We start from the raw sequence: 23,509 nt of genomic DNA on the forward strand, positions 1-23,509 counted from the left end.
AATAGGTTTCTAAAGCCTAGACATGGAAAAAAATCAGTACTACTCAACTGCATTACATTCTCCAATATTAAATGAATATTAACACCAGAACGATTACATAATCTTATTTTTAAAAAGCACACAGTGAATACACTTTTCAAAGTACAGCTGGGAGACTTGTTAAGCTATGCATGCATTTACAATTCTACAGATCCTTTTTAAAGAAACATCAATGGCAGAACATTCTCAGTAGATTTATACTGAATACTGAAAAGAAATGCATTATTAGAATCATAGTTAGGGTTGGAAAGGATCTTTAACACTTATCTAGTCTAATGAGCAGGGTGAAGACCACCAAAAAGGAAAAGACTACCAGTTAGTCACATTTAAAGCACCTGCTTCCTTCCTTTCCATAACCCCTTAGCTAAAACAATCTTCTGACAGTACACCATACCATTCTTAACAAGTGATACACTTTTAAGTATTTCTGCCACTCTACACAGACAGCTCTAAAGGAGTGTAAGTTCCAGTTTCTATAGTTTTTCATCATTCTCAATTTTTTAACCACCAGTTCCTGCCTGTGTGTTAACTGTTCAATAGTCTTTCAACACTATGTTGTGCATAGAAAAGTCTAACTGCCTAATTCTAAATACTATCACGGTACAGAATAACTGCTCTCTTACTTACCAATCTTGCCAACTTGACAGCTCAAAAATCTTTTAACATTTATAAGATTGCAAGACTCTTTTTATGTTTTAGTCTTGATTCTGTGTGTTCTATAACCACTGAGATAGGATGTTAGTTTTCAAGACAAGACTAGTGCCTGGATGTATTCATGCTACTTCTCTGTTTCAGAGCAACAAGGCACTAGCTAAGAACACAGCAGAGAAGCAACACGTACAATCACATCTGAAAGACAACTCACAACACTACTAACAGCTATTTGCTGACAGCTTTGCTATTTGTTTTTAAATACTTCCACTATCCACAATATATATAACATGATGCTAACGTGCTCCATGAGGGCAAACCATTCACTGACATCCTGCTACCAAAGTGCTTAAATGCACAGAGCATGCTGAGGGGCAAATACAGGATTAGGAGATTTGTCTGCTACAGACCAGCATCAAATCATAGCTGAAGCTTAGTGTGCAAATACACAAACCAAAGGAATTCTTCATTATTGAAGTGATACGTCGAACCTCCCATTCCATCTTCGAAGATGGAAGCATTTCCATCAAGCAGATGCTTTTAAAGGACCAAACACATGAAGTATGCACAGGCACATTTCAAAGTGGCAAGGCAGAAATCAAAGCACATTTCCTTAATCTTACCACTCTCTCCTTACCACATCCCAACCCCACATACCCCTGGAAACACAGAGTTTTTACTGTACTCAAACTGTGGAAGATCATATATAGAATTTCTTAAAATGCTCATGGGATTAGCTGGGGGGGGGGGGGGGGGGAGGAGTGGAATATTCCAGAATAGCTCTGAAAAATTTATTAAGCAATTACTTGTTGTTTTGTTTTCAGTTTGGTTTTTTTTTTTTCAGAAGCCAGTGTATCATACTCTGAAAACCACAACGAATAAATAATGCAGTTGGTTTGACAGATGAGAAATTACTAATATGAAGCTATTTTAGTCAAGTGAGCTTCCGTGGTTTCTGTATTAACAAAAAAATACTTAGGGCATTACAACTGTTGTTAAATAAACTAAGCCTACAGACTTCTGCAAAGACAATGTCGCAAACCAAGTTACTATTTTAACTCCATAATGACTGCATATATAATTCTGTTTTGATCTATCATTGAACTGCAAGAAATCATAAGAAAGTCAATGTAAAGACAAAGGGAATTTTGCTATTTCTCTTTTATGGATAGCATTATCTGAAAAATGAAAGACAAGACAGTGATGAGTAGACTGAAAAATAATCCTTTTAAATGGAATGGATATGCTTTTTTTTTTTTTTGATTGGCTGCCCTTTTTTAAACAAGTGCTAGCTGGCACCTGAGAGTCATCAGAAAGACAGGGACAAGTTCACAAAGATTTCTCTACTAGAAAGTGTAGCTACTTTTGAAGTGCAAAACTAACTGAAGTGGCATTCCACATTACTTGAAAAGTAAAAGAAATGGTACCCTCTTAAAATCTATCCAAATATTTACTTATTTCAAATCGCTAACAGAAGCACTATCTTAATCTTAGTGCTGCTAAAAGGAAGGTTACTTCTTGTTTACTAAATTCCTTGTCTATGTGCTATCTCTAGCCAGCTTACTGCTTAAGTCACTCTCAGTTCCAGGACACTCCCACGCACACCCTCCCACAAAGATTAAAAACAGCAAGGAAACTCCACTGCCTGTACCCATAAGTGTTATTTGAAAGTACATGTGAACAGCACGTTTTACAAACACTTCAACTCTTTAAAAACAACTTCTGCCTCTGCATGTTTTATTGACACCACGGGAAGTTTCTGACACTTCAGCCAACTTCCCACATCTACTGAGCGTGGACACCTTATCTCAACACTTCTCAATCACACAATCACACTGTTTGACAGAACTGTGGAACAACTTCCACCTGACCACTCTGTGGCTTGAGCAAAGATATTTGTTATCAAAAAGGCAAAAGTAACCTGACCTTTTGGCATATGCCCATATTACCAGCAGTGACAGTAACGTGGTGACATTGTAGTAAACCTTCATAAGGAATGCTAACAGAATGTAATAAAGAAACTGAAGCAACTCTGAACCTTCATCACAGAAATGCCAAGACAAAAAATCCCTTTAAAGTATTTAATCTGATATTCATAAAGGTAATAACACTCTCAAACATAACATCTGTTCTTAAATTCATGCGCTAAGAGCAGAAATAATTTGGGCCACTCTGAAAAACATCAGCTTTAGTTTAGGGACCACAGGACTGAAAGAGGTCTATTTTTCAATTACATTGATTTCCCAATTCACTTCACTGCATGGCTTCATAGTCAGCTGTGACAGTACATGGATAATACCTGTAATTCTGTAATCCTCAGAGTGTCCAAATTCTGAGAATACCAGAGCAGACTCACCATACAAGCAAAGATACAACACTAGTGCTGAACAGATCACGTAATTCCACTACTTTAGAAGGCATTAATTGAAGTCCTGCCAACACTGATACAGCACATCTGTGGATATCAAACCTCTTTAACATAGCATTTTAGCTCCCCTTCTCTCCTATGCCATTGTTACCTTGATTAGCTGTAACAAACTGAGGTCCATCTCAGCTGCTAAAAAGACCACCAAGGCACTTACTCAATTTCCAAAAATCAACTGTTCTGTAAGCCTTCATGGTTGAGAGCTTGGTGTAGACACTACATTCAGCTTCAAAGAAAACCTGAAGTACTTTCACGCAGGCATATCTCACAGTTGGAGACACTGATTAAGCTACAGGAAGAAGAGATAGGCTGAGAAAGTTGGAGCTGTTCAGCTGGGAGAACAGAAACTGCGTGGAGAACTCAGAGCAGTTTCAAATATCTGAAGGGGGCCTACAAGGACGTTAGTGAGGGGCTCTTCATCAGGGACTGTAGTTATAGGACAAGGGGTAATGGGTTAAAACTTAAACAGGCGAAGTTCAGGTTAGATACAAGGAAGAAGTTCTTTACTATGAGGGTGGTGAGGCACTGTAATAGGCTGCCCTCTCACAATGTGAGTGCTCCATCCCTGGCAGGTTGGACAGAACCTTGGGCAACATAGTCTAGTGTGAGGTGTCCCTGCCCATGGCAAGGGGTTGAACTAGATGAGTTTAAGGTCCTTTCTAACCCAAACCATTCTGTGATTCTGTGAGATAAGGGCCATTATGAAATGTCCAAGTTATCTGATACCACACAGGGCACTCCGATGACCAAAAGATTCAAGAGTGGCCTTCTGTAATATGAAGTATATAACACATAGTATTAGTATGTAATAAGTACGCTCCTACAGCATGCTCAATGCAGGAATAAGATAGCTGAGAGGAACCAAGAGATGAATGCTCCAACTCCTCTTCACATGCTACTATATGCAAGGTACTCAGAGATACACCACAGATACTGCTAGTATCAGAAAGTCATAGAATCATAGAATAGTTAGGGTTGGAAAGGACCTTAAGATCATCTAGTTCCAACCCCCCTGCCATGGGCAGGGACACCCCACACTAAACCATGCCACCCAAGGCCTCATCCAGCATGGCCCTGAACACTGCCAAGAATGGAGCATTCACAACCTCCCTGGGCAACCCATTCCAGTGCCTCATCACCCTCACAGTAAAGAATTTCTTCCTTATATCCAATCTAAACTTCCCCTGTTTAAGTTTGAACCCGTTACCCCTTGTCCTGTCACTACAGTCCCTGATGAATAGTCCCTCCCCAGCATCCTTGTAGGCCCCCTTCAGGTACTGGAAGGCTGCTTTGAGGTCTCCACGCAGCCTTCTCTTCTCCAGGCTGAACAGCCCCAACTCTCTGGTTCAAATGACCAAGCATACCTTAAGAGTCAACTTCCACTTGTCTTTTTCTAAGCAAACCAATCTGGTTGAAGGAAAGTACTATTCCTAGTCATGCATCCCTAAAGACACTACCCATAAAGTCCCAGATAATGACTCGAATTCTGTATTGAATGATACATACAAGTAATAGAAAAATGGTATGTAAACCTAAATTAACTCAGATAAGTGGTTTGTTTTGGTCCCCTCTCCACCCCACACTCCTGCACTGCAAAGTAATTCATTAACTAGTTCCCTGTATTTCTCTGGTGACTGGCAAGGCATAAAAGTAGAATAGAGCTAGACAGCAGCAACAAGGGATACTGGTACAGAAGTTGAGAAATTTGTTCGATTTATCTATCTGTGGGTTATTACAAGATAGATATGGACATGGTTATTTTTTAAATAAGTATTTTGTAAAGAATAATTATAGCTAATTATGGATCAATATCCAGTTAAATAGCACAGCCTTCAGAAAGCTAGGAACAGATGACATGCAAAGAGCAGGAAAGTAAATCTGACTTTCTAATCCTAGGTAGCCTACCAGTACTGGCAAGAAGACAAACTTGCTCTTTAATCAGTCTTTCATCCTTCTCCCCCACATGCCAAACTCAGTATAAAGGCAACTCTTACTGTCCTAGTCCCTACCTGGACTTCACCTTCGAATACAGAAAAAAAAAAAATTCCCCAGCATCCTTATTATATGTACTTAATTACATAAATGCAATAACCACAAGATTTCAAATACGTTAACAGTTATACTGAATGAGTAAATATTTGGTTCATCATCAAATATTTGGTGTATCATACTAATATAGAGCATCAAACAACACTTCCAGTTGCCATGAAGCAACATCAAGAATGTGTGTTATCCATACACCAGATTAAGATACTTCATTTTATAATTATGAACAGACTGAAAACAGATCTCCAAGAAAACTCTTCATCAACATTTTAAAAGATATGGTGATCTACCTCTTGCTTACAGGTCTGGAACAGCTTATGCCATCTCAAAAAGAAACAGTCACCTAAGTTTTGGTAACTTAATTCCACTCAAAATGTTTTTTTAAGTCAAGCAATAGGAAAACTTACTACTGAACAAGTCACAAATTCTTGTGCCAACAGCAAACAGGCTGGAAATACAGAATAACAAAATGTAACAGCTAGAGGTAATTGAAAAGTTCATCTAATTTATCCACTACAGAAGAAGCTTGCCTAGAACATCAATAAAAACTAATCTATTCTTAAAAGCTTTTAAAATGGAATGCTCTGCAGAGAATACTTCCATTTTTATTATTTTATTTGTTAAATAAAATGGAATTACTTATTTCCATTCTGAAAAGCATTCTGCTTTTTCAGAACAGACTGAAATGGTCTTCTTCAGTCTGTTCTTGCTAATATTAGAATGTGTATTTTTTGCTCTGTGTACAATCTCAACTACAATAAAAATCAGGCATTTTTTTTAATTCTCCACTTCTTTACTTCAAGCAACCAATAATCCTTTATTATGGTGACTTTTTCTTTTGGCACACTCAGACTTGCAGTGTCTCACACTTCAATCACTCTTTTCCAGTCTAAACAAATGCCTTCAACATTATTCAGAACTGGAACTATCCACGTCTCCAATTCTTGTTCCTTTTATATCAATACTGTCCATGTGCGTTTTAACTGCTTAATAGGTATGTACACAGAACTGAAGACAGTATTCCAGATAAGGACTCACACTGAGAAAACAGTTACTTTCCCCTTGTTCAGTAACACTACAATTCACTCAGTCTCTGAACCTTACATCTCCTTCTACAGTTCTGCCATGCAGGGAAACCGGTACTCACACAATTCAGTTTTTCCTGTATTGGTTGATACTTGTAAAAGACCTTGGATAACATGACCACAGCCAAAAGAGCATAACATCTAAAATGCATTACCTAATAAACCCCTTACTTAGCCTAACATAACATACCAGTTAATGTATCTGGAACTACCTGCAGGCAAAACATCATTTTTGCACAGCGTAGGCCACATCTTGTACAACCAGAGCATTTGTTGGAGTGCAAGATGTTTTATAAAATGCTTCCTCTAAAGCACTATAAGATTTCTAGTCTGTTTTGAGGCTTTTTCTTTTTTTGGGGGGAGGGGTTTCTTCTTTAACAAGAGAAGCTACCCTAAGAAAACTAATTAATGGAACAAAAGCAAGAAGTAATCTCCTGAAACAAAGCTGGCTGCTATATAGTACAGAGTAACCATACTCCTTAGCGGTGGGAGGGGTTGTTTCACCTTTTTAAGTCTCTAATCCATTTGTTGTACCTGTTCTCACTTACATGTGGTTGGGGATCTTCTCATACATATATATTTCAAGGAAACATTCTCATGACAATTTTAATATGATTTTGTTGATAAAGAAAACTGGCTAAGCTTTCCTTCCTTCTCAAAACATAAGTAGTATTATTCAGTGACGTAGGTGAACACCAATAATTGAAGCCCACTAAAAAAGCTTTTAGATAAAAACAATGACACACTGAATGTTTTCAAATTGAAAAAGAAATCACGCTATTAATGTGTTGATATAACTATATGCAACAGTACTAAACTCAATGTATCCAAAAATGACATTTTAATCCTAATGCAAGTATATTCTCACTTGCATGTTGTCTTCTCCATACAGCCTTGGAGGAAGCATTTCACACTATTTCTTAAACTATCAGACTGTGCAAACACAAAATACACTGTTCAAAAGCATAAGATTCCTATATCCTGCTCCAGAGTACAATTTTGGCCTTTCCTGCACAAATTCTACCTTACAAATAAGATTACTGTTCTCTGTAGTACAAAAACACTTGATTGTTTTGAGACAGATTATTTTAAAATGAACCATCACAAAGAAACAGATTACTCACTCATCCAGAACATGAGGATCCTCAGGACTTTTATTTTCATACTCTAGAAGCTCAAGGAAACTCTGCATGTACCTGAAAATAAGCAAAAATGATAAACAGTTAAAATACTTAATTTTTTTTTTTTTTTTAATCTTAAAACTATAACCTCACCTGAAACAACAGTAGTACACAGTCCTCTGTAAAGGCTAAAATGAAGTGGGATACCACAACCAAGGGAAACAAGCAATTCCAACATATTATATTGAGATGTAAGTATTATTTATGACTCTACAGACCATGATTTAGGGAAATTGCTATATAAATCAAGCTGAAGTTAACAGGAGCAAAACCCCTCTTCAGGTAGGTCTGTAATTTCATATATCATAGTTTGTCCCTGGATCTTTATTTAATGGTCATCCACTTATTACAGATGATCACTTGCTCCCATGTTCCTCAGACAGCGATCCAAACTTCCTTCCAAAATAAAGCTTCAGGGAACACTCCCCAAAAGCCACACTAACAAGACTGCACCAAGCTGTACTCCAGAATAGTACTCCCCATCACACACTCTCACATCTCCTCCCATTGTACCTCAGGCCACCCGACACAACCCTTGGTTTCATAGAAACACCACTCTTACAGCTCTCTCCACTTCAGACATTTGTCACACATGAGATATTATTATGCTTAGAGCCACAGATGTACCACACAGGACCCAAAAAAAGATTTAAGGCAAAGTACCACTCAACATCAACATGGCCAGCCTGTTTCACAGGAAACTAGCCCAACATCACTTAAAATACACCACCTCACACCACTGGGCCTGAGGACCAGGGATCACCCCCTGAAACAGGTGCATTAGGAGAACAGATGTAGCTTTAAAAAATACAGAAATGGGACCTATTTCTTGAAGTAAATCACACAAGGTATCAGTCACACATAAAAGGTTGGGTGGTTTCAGCATTACCAGAAGGAGCTGTCATTCCTCTCCCTTTTGCCCCCCCTTCACTCCTGGTTAAGCACTATGAAAACATCAGTGCTAATCAGATGTGTTTCTCAACAGCTGCAGCTCCCTGCAGTGGTGTAACAGGGAGCCAAACGATTAAAAAACTCAAACCTTTCTCTTACATGAAAACAACTCACAGAAAGGTCTAACCAGCTAAAGCTAGCACAAGGAAAAGATAACCACAAAGCCTACATAAAGAAAAAGCAAAACAAGTGACTCTTTTCAGTAGGCAGCAAACCATGAGATCAGCTCAACAGAATGGCCTATGCAGAAGCTCAGTGCCTGAAAAGACTGACCCCAGCCACTGAAAATTGGACAACTTCACATTACAACAAAAATCTCTGTTGGTGGTGGTTCTATGCTAAGATTAGCTTAAGGAGGCTGTGAAACTTCACCCTCCATCTTCAAGCTACAGCAAAGCTTAACACAGCACTGCTGTCTACATGACTCCTTCCAGCACCACAGGCTGCTACTCCAACCCCCATTTCAGCTGCATGATGTGGAGGATAAAGGGGCAGCAGAAGAATCATCAGGACCACCAGCATGAGGAGGGACTGAATTCAGAACTAATGGCCCTTGAGAATTTGCCCTTGCACTTACTCCCTTTTCATTAATTCTCTCTGGAAAAGGCTGCTTTAGTCTCCAAACTCAGCTGCCTCACCTGCAAGATTTAACATGTAACAAATTATGGTCACCCACTCCTTGGTTTCAGAGAGGTACATATTCTTCAACATTACTGTCTCATATGAATCAAGGTCAATCAAGTTAATCATGGGTACAGGATGGGAAAAAAGGTACCATTATTACAATTAGCAAAACACAGTAATAAACAATCAGCAAAGAAACTCCAAAATGAAAGATGGGAAAATAATGGGCAAGGCACTGAGTAAACTGAGTAATTCAGGGTGTCATCAGCTTGGCTCCATACAGGCAATGAGTTTTTTACTTCTCGCCAAACCAGGCAATGTCATGTAGAAACAACGCTTAAGACCCATTCCTGTGCCAAATTTTGCTCTGCCTCTAACGAATGCATGACATTCCACAATAAGTCTTTGCTGCCTACCTCACCTTTTCCTTGATGGATAATGAGAATATATCTAAATAATTCAATCTGTAATTGTCTCCAAGAGGAAACTGACTTTTTGGACTTTTTCTGTGGAAAGGGAAAAGGGGTATCATTCACTTGACATCCTTGCAAATACATTTAGCAATAATAAAAAAAAAAAAAGCCATGTAACTTAAGACCACCAGCACTGTCAGATGGGACTAGTTCCCTCATACTGTGGGGTTTAATATAATAAAAAATATAACAAAATCCTCCTATCTTATTCTATAATAAATATTTGCTGTCTTATATTTATTTGTGTGGCAAAAGAAAATTGGGCAAAATATTTGATTCTGCAGAGAAAAGCAATCTACCCAAAAAATACCTGCATGATTACCATGAAGAAGTCTTACTCTATTCCTCCAATATAGGTTGACCTCATCATTCAATGACTGTGCCTACATTTTCATTTCCAATCTAAACCTGTGGTATGGTTTTGAAATGACCCTCCAATAATCTTCACTTAATTCAGACCCCTTACATCTGCAAAGTGGTTTTGGCACTTCTCATAGAAACTAAACAGGAAGCTGCTGAAGCTGCCCATCAAATGTGCAAAACCCAAGGCAGCCATCATGACCTGAACCAATGAGTGAGCCAAAATGCTACAATTTCTCCAGCACAGGCACAATGCATGCCAGGAACTGGACTATGGTCTGTCACAGGTACCTTCCACACTATAAAGTGTTTCTCACTTTTACATAAAAGACCAAATGCTGCAGTTGTCAGCAAGCTTGCCAACAAGTTTGCCAACAACCACCCTTCTACAGCTTATGCTCCCCTCTCCCATCCTTTCAAACCTTCCTCTTGGTTTGAAGTCCCTTCCCTCCCTACTTTAATTTCTGTTGCCATCCTCCTTGTTTAGTGGAGGCCTTTATTCTCAGCTTCCTCCCATATGAAAGATGCTTCAATAAACCTGCGTCATGAGAGAACAGACAGCTTCCCTTGTGGCAAAGTCAGAGGAGGTTATTAGGAAGCTGCCTGCCCCCATGTGTCACAATATAATATTATGGAAGTTCTGTTTCTGACAATCCAGTACAACTACCACACTTGAGAAGTAACACAGCAGGTGCTTTTTACTACACACTTCCTACCGGGAATCTCAAACATCAGCAATCCTGTGCTGATGCTGAGGATAAAACATCAATGAGTATTTTTGGTACTGAAGGTAACTGATACCTGATTTTTGTGCTGCGTGGATTTGCAGGGTTGCCCACCATTACTACTATGCTGCACTGAGATTCATACTCTCTGTTACGGTCCTAAGACTGCAGCCCCTGGAATAATCAAACATCACTACTCCCATGTTGAAGGATCAGCACTTTTACTAGAGTATCAGTCACGGGCAAGCCAAGTGTTTTTCTCATCTAATGTAGGAAATGCTTGTGCAGAAAACTGTTTCAGAAAAAGACCAAAGCATGTCTCAACCAGAAGAAAGGGTGCCAAACATGGCCACCAGTCTTCAGCACAAACAGCAAGTGTAACAGCTTCTGCTGTCATAATGCTGCAGGCTCAACATAGCACCAATGAGGTACTGAGAGCTTCTGAAACAAAGGAAAATTACACAAACTAAATGCTCTAAGGAAATTTCTAAATGTGCTAAAGTAACTACTCTCTAATCTCTGTGGTGATGGAGACACTACGGAAATAGGCAATGCATTTCCTTTTGAGTTACCAATAATATTTAGATGTCTATACCCTGAATATTATCCCAAGTCTCTAAAAAACTCAGAGCTGCAAATGCTGCGCATCTTTTATCTAGTTGTGATTCCCAGTTCCTACACAAAATTAATTCTCCAGCCCCACTTCCCCCCATCCCTCCCAAACAGCTCAGAATTAAATAAACTTAGAACTCAGGTTAGTTGTAATAAATAATTTTCAACACTGTCTTATCCATCAACCACATTACAATCTGTGTAATTGTGATCAGTCAGCAATGCAGTTCACTCCTATAACAGCTAGGGTGTGGAAAAACAATCATTTCCCTTTCATACAATCTATTTCCTTAAATTGTCTTTTGATTTGAACTGTGTGTGCAGATATGGATAAATGAAGGTGGTAAGTACAGAGTTAAATCAAGCACTGAAAAGACTTGTGATATTTTAAACAATCTACCAGACAGCTAGAATAAAGCAGAAAAGCAGCAGAATAATGGATTGCTTGCTATATTACCAGTAAACGAGTGCAACTATGCAGAACGTATCTTAGAAAAGAAGAAACCAAAATCTTCCCAAAAATTGAAACAAAACAAAATATTTTGCTATCTTCGGTGAGGGTGAGTCATCAAAAGCAGGAATCAAAACCTATGCCCTTCAAATCTGTTGTCCTTCTAGTGTTTAATTTTTTATTATAATAGACTACAGTTCATTGGGCAAGCTCTTTGGTTTCAAACAGCCTTTAGCCTTGTTCCTTTGTTAATTACTGCCAGGTAGATTGAATTCTTGTTAGTCTGCCAAATGCAGTAATTCTTGAATAGCACTTTTCACACAATCACTGCAAATGCTCGGAATGTCAACTCCAAGTTTGGTTGGTTGTTTGGGTTTTTTTTTAGAATTCATGCAAGATACTTATGCTTTTTGTGTATGTGTATTTCAGAAAGATTTTCCTTTAGAACCTAACAGCAAAGCACTGAAAAGATAAAACATATCTCCATATTAACACAATTTTGTTAGCATAGTCTGAATGTAAAAAATTATTAATCCCCAAGCTGTATTGATTTCTCTAATGGGTCTTTCCAAGGAGGCAAATGGAAATTCATAGCCTTTTCCAGGTAAAAGTACTAAAGAAGAGACATTTAGTCAACGTCAATTAAAATATGAGGTTTTGATACAAGTGAGTAGCATATTGTGCAAACATCACACGCACTTTAGATATTTTACAAGCTTTGATCTTATCCATTATAAGGTTTAATTGTAACTATTTTCCCTCATCACATCACATTAGTGATGATATCCTTTATTATGCAGTTCTGCCACATGTTCAGTATCCTACACCTCCAGTGCACTACAGCCAGAGCGCCCTCTGAAAGCTGGCCTAAAAAAGGCCCGTTTCTTCGGAACTAGGATGCTGCCCATTAATCTTGAAAAACTGAAAATAAGTTGCTGATCCCTAGCACACTGGTTGTTAATCTGTCTGTTACTTGCAGTCAATGCAGCTCACAGTCAGAACATGTTAACTGTACTACTATTTGTATTCGCTTTATTCCTTCCCTTGCTATTCCATGCAAAACTTACATATAGGTTATAAACTCAAACTAGGACAGAGCTCATGTTTTACCTTTGCACAGACTGAAATGCAAAACTGGTTTTGTTGTTCATAGTTCACTCTCTGGGTAATGCCAGCTTTACTCAGAAAAGCAATACAAAGAACGGACAGCTGTCTTGCCTATGCTCACTGCGGCACACACATCAGGCTAAAGGAACACAGAAAGGAAGGAGAGAAAAAAACCTCACCTTTCCTGAAAGCAATCAAGCAATCAGCTGTAAAATCTGTTAGGCAGCACAGTGCAGTCAAGAAGCATGTTACAGGAAGCAAAGCGCCTATAGACCCTGAAGATGGATTAGAGAACAGGGCTTGCCTGCAGCAGGGAACATATTCTCAGAAGTGGGAAGTTGAGGTTGCTTCCCAAGGGATCTATAAGGGACTAGGAAATGCATGTAACCCAGAATGTCACTGCCTGACTGGACACAGGATTGATGGGAAAGGAAAGATCCATGCTGTAAAGTAGGCAGGGTCAATTTGTTTTCTTACTCCATCAAACCTAAGTTCTATTTACAGAGCCACCATACTCTAAATAAGACCTGCTTTAAAGATAGGAGCTTTTTGTATTTTTCGGCATGCTGACATGAAGGCATAGACTGGGAACTCAAATTTTAAAGCTTCAGCTAATTTGGAGTCTCACCGAAAGCACATAAAACCTGGCTTCTACTGGAAAGTGGTAGCATAAATAAATCAGAAATATGCTGGTGACTACATAAATTACTGAAAATTAGCAGATAAACAGATTAAAGTGAATAATGAATTAAATTATGTATGCTTACTTGTGGCAAATGTACATCAGATTTTTTTTTGTTTGCATTTTAATAAATTACCATTTTACTATGGCATAGTAAAATATTGTGAAATCTGATCTGAAAAAAAATTTCTTGAGGCAAACAGGTGTGTCAAGAAGGTGTTTCTTAATTTTACAAGTACACAAGACAGCTACATTTATTCTAGTGCCTAAACTTCAGGCATCTCTCTCTAGGTATGTCTGGACTTCACAATAAGAGATTATAAATATGTTTCAGAATATATTATCAGCATAGCTGCATAATACTCAAGGTCACTCATACTGAAGGTAAGAAAACACTTTAGAAGCTGATAAGAGTAAATTTTGCCTAGGGTTCATTACCAGTATACCATCAGGCCTTATAATCTGCAGGTTATTGTTTAAAAAATTAAAAGCCTCTAAACAGAAAGATGAGAAAGAAGCTCTTTCAAGTCCACATTTACAATCAGGAAAACAACATGCTACATTTATGTTTGTTACTTCTGACGTAAAATCACAAAAATATTCTTACACAATCTCAGTGAAGATTCTCTTTTCCACAAAAAACTGTTACTTAACTGAAAACCAAAATTAGAAGAACACAACAAACATTCTGATTTCAAACTTCCATCTCTGGGTTGGATGTCCGCTTGAACTTCTTCATCACGTTAAAGTCTGATTTTTTGGCCCATTTATCAGAAAACTATCAGACTATAGCTGTGATAGTGCAAATCACATTATCATATAAAGTACATTATCTGGGCAAGTCATTATATATTCTAACACACTTGAGACTTTTTTTTTTTTATATTTTTGTTTTTCTCTTTTTTAAAATCAGTAGTATCTCTTGTATACGCCATAAGCCGTAAAAGTCATCCCTTGAGTCCTCAGACCTCTAAGCAAAAATTCTGAAGGGAGCATCCACTCTAAGCACCCATTCAGTTCCTTTGCCAAAAGTGATCTAAATGTTACTTGAGTCTGTATTAGGAGGTCAGAAGCCTATGCACAGAAGGTATATTTGGACTAGGAGAATTATGCTGTAGAGTCACTACAGAAAAATTCTTTTCTTTTCTTCATTCACCCATGTGTCCACATTTCACTAAAGACAGCTTCACAAGTCATCTAGATTAAAAAAGCATAAAAGATCTGCATATTATCCACTCTTTCCTATTTGGCATAACAACTCCTGGTAGCATCAGACAGATGATACAAACCTTCAAATCTTGCAAGTTGCCACTTAACCACAAAGTGATTGTTATTATGTGTTTGTGCAGCATTCCCATTTATGTGAAGCACTTAATCACTATGCTTGAAGTGGTCATCAAGACAGCTAGTGTTACCCTTTATAGACAAACACATTTAAACCAAAGTACACAATATCACTTATACTAATTTATATTTCTTAAGTATGAAGCTTGATAAATGAGACCAAATCCAGCAGTAAATGTACAGTCAGTGTGGAATTTCTTGGTTCAACGCCTATGACTGAACTTAACAGAAGTCTACAAAATAGCTGCTGTTACAGTTAGATAAGCTGTTTTCCACAAAGGGAAGTTTGTTGCATACTGCAAAGAGATTTTTACATAAATTCTTTGGATCAAGTATTTGTAGGTAGAAACACACTAAAATACCCCATGAATGACATTTTTTAGAACTTAATACATACAAGGCAGTACTCTCCAAACCACACTGAACATGCAGGTAACCTAGAAAATAATTACTGCGGAAAAGATGACAGGACTTTAAATAATTTCGGTATACACTTGTTACTATAATAGAGAATGTTAATTACTGGATGACACTAGATTTTTGTCCAATTCCATAACTTCCACTCAATACCAGGTTATGTTTGCAAATTTAGCAATGGAAAGTACAGATGAGGTTTAAATTTTCTGTTGGTATTTTTAACAAAGGAAGAATAAGGAGAAAGAACAGCTATTTCAAGAATTTATGGGTGCAATATAGTAAGGAGTATTTAACAAGCTTGCTCTTAAAAGTTATTGAATGATTCTAATTATCTGGGAAACAACAGTATTCTTTTACTAACTTAAAAGACTAACTTTTAAATTCTTATCTCTAGGATCCATTTTAGAGTATTTACTAATATTAGATAGAAGAAAATTAAACTTCAATTTGACAAGAAACATGCATTATAAACAGTTCAAGGCAGAAAAGAGAGTTCAGTTCAAAACAGTTCAAGCCAAGTTGAAAGTAAAGCAATACATACAGTTTTACACTAATTTTTCAGTCAACTTTTAAACTTACCAACTCTGTACTAGTCCAACTGAAGGCCTGTTAAGTAAGTTATCAGGCAACAAATTGACTTCTCTCATGGTGTTAGCTAGTCGCACTGGAAGTTCTTTCCGCAGAAACATGTATGAAGTTTTCTCACATGCATTGTCACGACCTGTTAGAAGAGAGGTGAAAAAAAAAAAACCCAGATGTCCATTTAAGCAGATCAAATTTTAGACTTCCCAGGCTTGTGGAATTAAAAACATTTTAAGTATGATTTCTTTCACTACTCACCTTTAGTTCCTTCACCCCAAAATGCATATTATACTTCTACCTTCCTAGAGCTTAACCCCTTTTATCTAACATTCTTCCCCATTTCATATAATCTCATCCTCCCTCCTATAAATAAAAACCTCTCAGCCTACAAATAAAATTCATTGAATACTGAAGACTTGATATCACCTCAAAATAAGACCCCAAAATACCACCTTTTATCAGTATGATTTTTTCTACTAAATTAAGCTTTTAAAAAGTGCATGCCACACATGTAATGGAGAGAAGAAAACAAAGGGACAAAACAGAACGGCAATAGCCAGTTGATGTTCATGCCACAAGCTCTTCAAAACTACTAAATATTTAAACATATCAGCAGCACCTGGAAAGACCAGCAAAGGTCATCATCCCTCCTAGGACTAGCCTACAAGATGCTCACTAGCCACCTGTAAGGGAAGTGCAGTGCTTGTCACCACATTCCCATTTGGAAAAGGTGCAGCTGAGATTATCTTGAACTTTCATTTTTAAATCAGATTTTTATCCAGCACAATATTTTAAAAATAAAATTAAAAAAAAACAACAAAAAACCAAAAATAACTCCCACAACCAAAAAAAAAAGTCAGAAAGCAAATGAAAGGGATCCAGCAAAAATACCACTACTTTGTTGCAGACCTAGTTGGAAAGGTGGTAATTCTCTGGAGCCACCCTACAGGAGCTAGAAGACTGACATAATTAATAGCATTCTTAAGCTAAACTAGTTGCTGATGATACCTATAAAACTTTAACTACAAGTATATGAAAGTGCAAGATGCTAAGACACTTGTCCAAGCAGTTCAGATGCAAGATCAGACCTGACAGACATTTTTGTATTTTGCAGCATTTCACAAGTGGGGAATTCCTCACCATAACTGATTTCTAAGAGTCCAAGTACATTTAAAAAATAAAAAATAAAAAAATCCCTTTTACTTGTAATTAACTATCAGTATTCTGCTTAAATCCAGAAAGACAGAAAATGTCTTTTGTGATGATAACCAGTAAAACTGCCTGTAAAATTTGTGAGTGAAGGCATAATACAGGAGCTATAAATTATGTTCAAGCAAACCAGAGTGTTAAAAGCACTGCCAGGCACATAATCACTGAGATTTGCAATTTGAAAGACTCAAGTACAATGCAACCAGCACAATCAAGGTGATACTTTTAAGACAGTCCCATTATAATCAGATGAACAGCAGAGTTTTCACCTTCTTTGCATAGGTAACATGCATTGATGGATTAGTTCCCAAACTGTAACAAGCTTGGGGGAATAAGCAGGAAGGATTAGGACTTCCCTTTCTTCTTGCTCATTTAGGTATCATCAGTCAGTGGATCATTAAATTCTATTAGTGTCAGCAATTCTATTATCGTTCTTTCAGCAAACATTTGGATCTATTTCACTTACTTGCACTTTCACATCTTCAATTACAAATACACACATCCTGTCAAAATTAGACAAAGGAAACAGACATTACATTGTTGTTTTCTGTGAAGCACAGTAATGATTTCAGAGTTCAATCCTTCAATTAAGTTAGATACCAATTCACCTCCAATAGAGGACAGATACCTGTTTGTTCACAAGTCATTATACATAATAGGTCTTTAGGAAGACTGTGGCTGGACAGCAGGACTCTCAGACTAGCTCACGCTACAGCTTCTGGGCTGGAAAACCCTCAGGAACAAAAATTTCTTCCCCAAGAGTGACCGAGAGCAAGTTTAGTTATTTTGTAGGCAATGAAAAGCAAAACGAATGAAAGACAGCCCAGACAGAGAAGGAGGAAATAACAAACAAGAACCCACGGCATACAGGAGTCTGTGAAAGGGCATGGGAGCCCTTTACGGACACAGTCCCAGGACTCGTGGCAAGGCAGAAAACAAAAGCAGGAGGACTGGCAGAAGAAACCCACTTCATCTCTTCCCATGAGCAAGGGCACATCTCTGTTCAACCTGTCTCACCCCAGCAGTTCCAAACTGTCTCTTTTCAAAGGAGTTGCCTTGCTCTAATGTACAGCTACATTTTAGCTCCAAAGCCTCTTCAGATCCCTTCGCATGCTCACTGCAGGAAAAGGAAAGGAAGTTGTGTTTAAGCTTGCCTAACTGGAAGACTTGGTTCACCATAACTTCAGTATATCTTTTTGGTTTGGGATACACAGTCGGAATATCGTTTGCTTAGCTGTATGCAATTTATCCGAGAGCCTTCACAGAGCTGATTCACTTCTACTCTAATATCAGTTATCTGCTTGCCAAACAGCACGTGCAAGAGAAGAGAGAACGGCTATTCACTAGGATCAGCCACAACTAGATGTTCCGCAGCTTCAAAGCAAAAAAACATACTTAATGTATCCTAACAGTTGGTCCTTGGCTGCTGTTCCTCACAGCAACACTTACACCGCCACATTTGTCAAAATGAGGGATATCCTACTAACTACAGAACCAAAATTCTGAGTCTGTAAGTTAGGTATTTTCTTCATTAGAAGGTACTTCAACAGAAAAATGGCAATAAAAAGCAAGATATTACAAGAAAGTAATCTTCAAGTTATTTCAAATTATTACTATTGCATGCATACCTAGGGCAAAATTTGAGATGTCAACTGTAACCGCAGCAGGTCTTTAAAAAGGTTTTAAAAAAGGGGGTCAACAAATGCTCTGTCATCTTCAATCTTCTCTGTTTGGGCTAATCAGTAACCCCATGCAAGTGGTACAGAAAAGCAAATTCATGTCTGCCTCTCTGCTACGTTCAAATCTTCAGTTCAAAACTAGCACCAAAGAGAGACTGTGATGCCAATCTTGAGATTCTTGTTTAAGTACAAGTCTATGTAACAGATTGACAACAGATACAGCCTTCAACATAAAATGAGAAAATATATCAGTCAAACAAGGATCTAAGCAGTGATCTGGATTTCAGGATTACACATCATCATCGCTGGTGGACCTTCAATCCAAAGGAAATTCAGGAAGCAGTTTTATCTCGAGACAGTTTTCTCTATTAATTTATTTTCCCCCTCTCTTGGATTCAACTCTTCTCTTGACATCTACTCAGACCTTCCCTGCTTTTATCTCTTTCACCTTTTACCCAATAGTGCTAAGAGATGGAGAACAAATCTAACACTGATAAAAAGGCCCATTCAGGCTGCAGGGATCATGCACGTAGCATGTAGGGGAAAAAAAAAAAAAAAAAAAAAGAAACAAAACAGAACAATTTTCAATTGGAAGGAGTGAACATTTACCACAATGTTCCCTCTTTTCAGTTCCTTCCATTGCAATGATGGAATTGGACAACTGTTGCAAAGCTGGACCTAAACCGTTCTGGGTCCTGCAACAAGAGGCACTAACAATGTAGAGGCTTATCCACAGACATGGAGCAGACCCCGATTCAATTCTGGCAAATTCTACAAATTGCCAGAGCAATATGCTGTCCAAGATTCAGATTACAGAAGGATTAGTTCCATAAAAAAGGCTGTACATAAACCTCGATTTTGCTGCAGAAAAGGGCAGAAACTTAGCATGGCACCATGAACTCTGCTTCCTCTAGATCATCAAATGCTCTCAGTTCAGCTGCCAGATTCTCACATTTGTGAAACACCCCTTTGAGAACAGACTACAGTAGCAGTCCTTCACAGACAATGACCAAAGTCATCTGCTTCAAAAACCTAACATGGCTGTCACATCCCTAGCAGGTATCGGACTGCCAGGGTAACATCATGAAAGCATCAGTACTTTGAGTATTAACACTTACCTGTCAGAGGAGACAGGAAAATAAGAAGCTAAGTGATTATTTTAGTCTTTTCACTGCACCCAGAGCTCTAGTTCTCTCTATTATGTATGTAGTTAACACTGAGCTGAGACATTAGATACCACACTACTTTAAGACTCAAAAGCAGGAAAGTTCTACCTGTTGTTGAAAGGAGGGACTCCACACAAAATCCCTTAAAAAAACCCCAACAAATAAACAAACAAAAAAACCAAACCCACACAACTACAAGATCAGAAGCATCTCACCTCCTATCCCTGTGCAACTACTACTACTGCTGCTTTTATCTAGGCAGAATAAAGTAAGACAGACAGAAAGGCAGAAGCAACGGACTGTATCTACTCTCTTCTCGAGCTTCCAGAATACTTGTCATCTCCCACGCTAGCAAATAAAACAGAGGAAAAAAAAAAAAAAACCAACAAAAAACTGGAGTAGAAGGATAGGGCAATCTTCAAAATAGTACACAAAAAGATGAAGATATCAGAGCAAACTGAGCAAAGGCTAAAACTAAAAACTTGCTGCTAAAGCTAGGAAAACAGAACTCAAGGATCAATTAATTCCACTGACTATACACCATTTCAGGAGCATAGGCTGTATATTAAATGGCAAACAAGCTATGCTTGCACAGCTCCAATAAACATGGCTACAAAAAACAAAACAACACCCAAAAAACCAAGCTAACCTCAACTCCAAAACCATTCCTATTCCCAGCAGAAATAAAGACATTTTCAGCATACTCTCTAGGTATTTATCTCACCAACCACTAAAAACACCAATCCCACAAAAAGCATACAGGGTTGGTGTGTTTGGTAAAGACAGGGCTTTGTAAAACCAAATTAAAAGAAAAGGAACACACACAATGTAACTGCAGATGCTGATTCCTGTGAGCCTCGCTCTCTACCACAGAGCTGCCTCTAAGAAAGCTGCACATTGAAATTGGTTTCCCTTTTCCAACCTACCACGTCATGCTACAGGACAGCAACCACAGCCTGCACAGCTGTTCCAACACAGGTAGCCAGTAGATGGCCATATCATGGCCCACACTAACCTGAGGCACTTAACCTGAATTTTAGACATCATAGATCTAAGCTTCAACCCAAGCTCCATCACTGCTCTCTAAGGCTACTTCCACCAACAACTGCAATTTTTTCATTGTGCCCTTTTTTAAGGACATGCTTTCACTTGGCACATATCATTGACATAGTAAGAGACTGACTTTTATGTCATTAAGTAAACTCGAGAAACTCTGAAGTTTCAAGAAAATTAAACTTGAAGAATTAATGACAGGAAAATGTTTCTGCATCTTACTGAACTATAATAAGCATACCACTTATGAAGTCTGAACAATTAAGTTTTGTTCAATAACTACTGCTAGAAAAGCAGCTCAATCCAGAGGAATTAAAGTCTGCAAGTAAGCTTTCCCAGATAACTTCTGTTCTTCAGTCAAGTTCCCATTACTAGTTGCCCCTTTGCAGCCTACGGGAAAAGCACACTGACAGAAGTGCTCAAGTCTTCTCAATCTAAACTCTTTATGTTCATAAGTGAGAATTTAGTTAACACTGTACAACCATTGATTTCTACTCTGTGTCATTGCATTGCTAAGCACAATCCAAACTGGGAAGCTCACGTGCTAATTCACTTTCCAGTTAAAGTTTCCAATAGTCATGCAGGAAACACAGCGTACAGATAAGTTACCAGAGCTGAAGTACAGGAACACTTGATCTTAATGAACCACTTCTGATTTATGCAATTTAGCTAACAGATCCAAGCTCTGTCAGCCAGGCCAATTGCAGCACTTTCTTTCTATTCCAAAGGAAAATTTTAGGATACTACTCACTAATGAGAAGCCCCTATTTTGTCCTCTAAATAACCAGTCCAAATCACATTCACAAAGGTCCAGACTTCAACTTAAGAAATGCAAAATAAGCAAGTACAACTACACTTCAATTTGCATACAGAAAAACTATACTTATCTCCAGTTATTTCCAAAAAATCTCTGAAACAGTCAGTTTGTATCTTCTGTGTATTAATTACTATAGCCATATAGATGAATAGTAGTGTCAAGAGAAAGTCAGTTTGCATCTTATGTAAATGCAGGTTAAGGGCAAAACGTCAAATAGTTGTCATTATCTCAACATGGACAAAATCATTACATTTATTATTACATTAGCTGTACACTAATGTAATAATAATGTAGAAATAATAACATAAGTTATGATACATAACTTGTGAACTCCAGTAAACACATTTCAAGTAAATGGTTCTCCGAATGAAACAGACTTGTGCTGGGAAGCAGTTTAACTTACTGTTGAACTGGAACAGATAAACAGAAGGAATTAACAGATGCACAATCCCCTGCAGATCTATGAAAGTCTTAGTCAAACTGCACTCATTAATTTTAACTCTTAAAGCCACAACTTTTCTGTCATATTAAAAAGACTCAAAGGAAGATGTGCTTCTGTCTCAAGAGGAATGGATTATCAGGCAATCACCTGTAACAGCTGTAAACCAGTACCACATATTATGTAGAACTCAAAGCATGCATTTTTAAAATAAGCTTCCCTGATCTAAACCTAATGTTTGTACTGCTTACCACTCTGTTCTAATTAAATAAAGTTTTGACTTATTTTATAGCATTTGCCAAGTAGAGTAGTCAAAGGGATCCATAAAGTTTAATGCAGAGATGCTCAAGCAATTACCCACAGGCTGTATTATTTTTCAGACACATTGGCCAAAGGTTGTTTTTCCCTGGGGCAATTTCAGAGTAGGCTGAAAGTCAGACAAATCATTTTAGCAGCTGAGTCTTGTCTTGCTGTATCACAGGCACTCCTCACAGTACATGACAAGCAAAAACGCAAATTGTTCTTAGAAGAAACCATGGCCTGGATCATGGATCCTAGAGCTATATGTGCAACCCAAAACCTCCCTCCCTTACCAAGCACAAGGAGCTTCTAACAAAAGTGGCTCTTCAGAGTACCTCAGTTCCCCTTCTGCTAACACTTCTGAGATCTAAGCAGGGAATAGTCCAAGAGCAGTGAAAAGGTGCACATACTATACGCACATCAACCCTGGTCACACTGCAAAGGAGATCTATAGCTTTCAAACAGGAGAAATTTACTGTTTTGTTCCACTGAGACCAAAATTGTAAAACAAAATTTTAAGGGTTTAGGTTGTGGGGTTTTTTTAATGCAGATAAGGCTTAAAAATTAAAACATCAAGCCAAAGAAACTCATTCCCCATTTATTGCCCTCTGATCAGATTCTGTTACAATCAACTGACCAGAAAAGAATGATTTTTGCCCCTTTGAGATTATAATCACCTTTTCCTCCTGTAAATGGTGAAGACCTATTTCACACCGAAGGTTATGGTTAGATATTCCAAATTTTTAAGACTCTTCCTAAGTTCTCACAGCTTTGCCAGCTTCCTCCCTAACCTTTACGGAAAACTTCCATAATTCCCACTAACTGTTCCAGAAAAATATGAACCTCTGTTTTATCTTTTAGTTCCTGCCAACATGCCAAAGTTATTCCAAATCTCCATGATAAATAAAATTAATGTTTATGAGCAAACACTCATACAGTTAATATCCATTACATAAAATACTGCCAATGCCACATGGTTCAGTTTCCCTTCAATCTCAGTGAGCTGAAAGGTGTTAGACTGTTAAAATATCCTGTTACAAAATGCTTTTGATGATTAACAAACCACATTGCAAAAAATAGATGAGAGGATT

At 37.9% G+C, this 23,509-nt stretch overlaps 1 protein-coding gene across 3 annotated transcripts in view; it reads right to left on the minus strand.

The window, feature by feature from the left end:
- The window catches only part of PDK3 (pyruvate dehydrogenase kinase 3), a 59,374-nt gene that overhangs the window by 25,515 nt on the left and 10,350 nt on the right, over positions 1–23,509 (minus strand). For all 3 annotated transcript variants that reach the window (XM_080612348.1, XM_080612347.1, XM_080612349.1), the window contains exons 2-3: positions 15,753–15,894; positions 7,371–7,442 (exon numbers count right to left, since the gene is read on the minus strand). In XM_080612348.1, coding sequence (XP_080468474.1) covers positions 7,371–7,442; positions 15,753–15,894 — 214 coding nt within the window. The remainder of the gene's footprint in view (positions 1–7,370; positions 7,443–15,752; positions 15,895–23,509) is intronic.

Source organism: Psittacula echo (genome assembly GCF_963264785.1).
Source record: "Psittacula echo genome assembly, chromosome: 3".
NCBI classification, from domain to species: Eukaryota; Metazoa; Chordata; class Aves; order Psittaciformes; family Psittacidae; genus Psittacula; species Psittacula echo.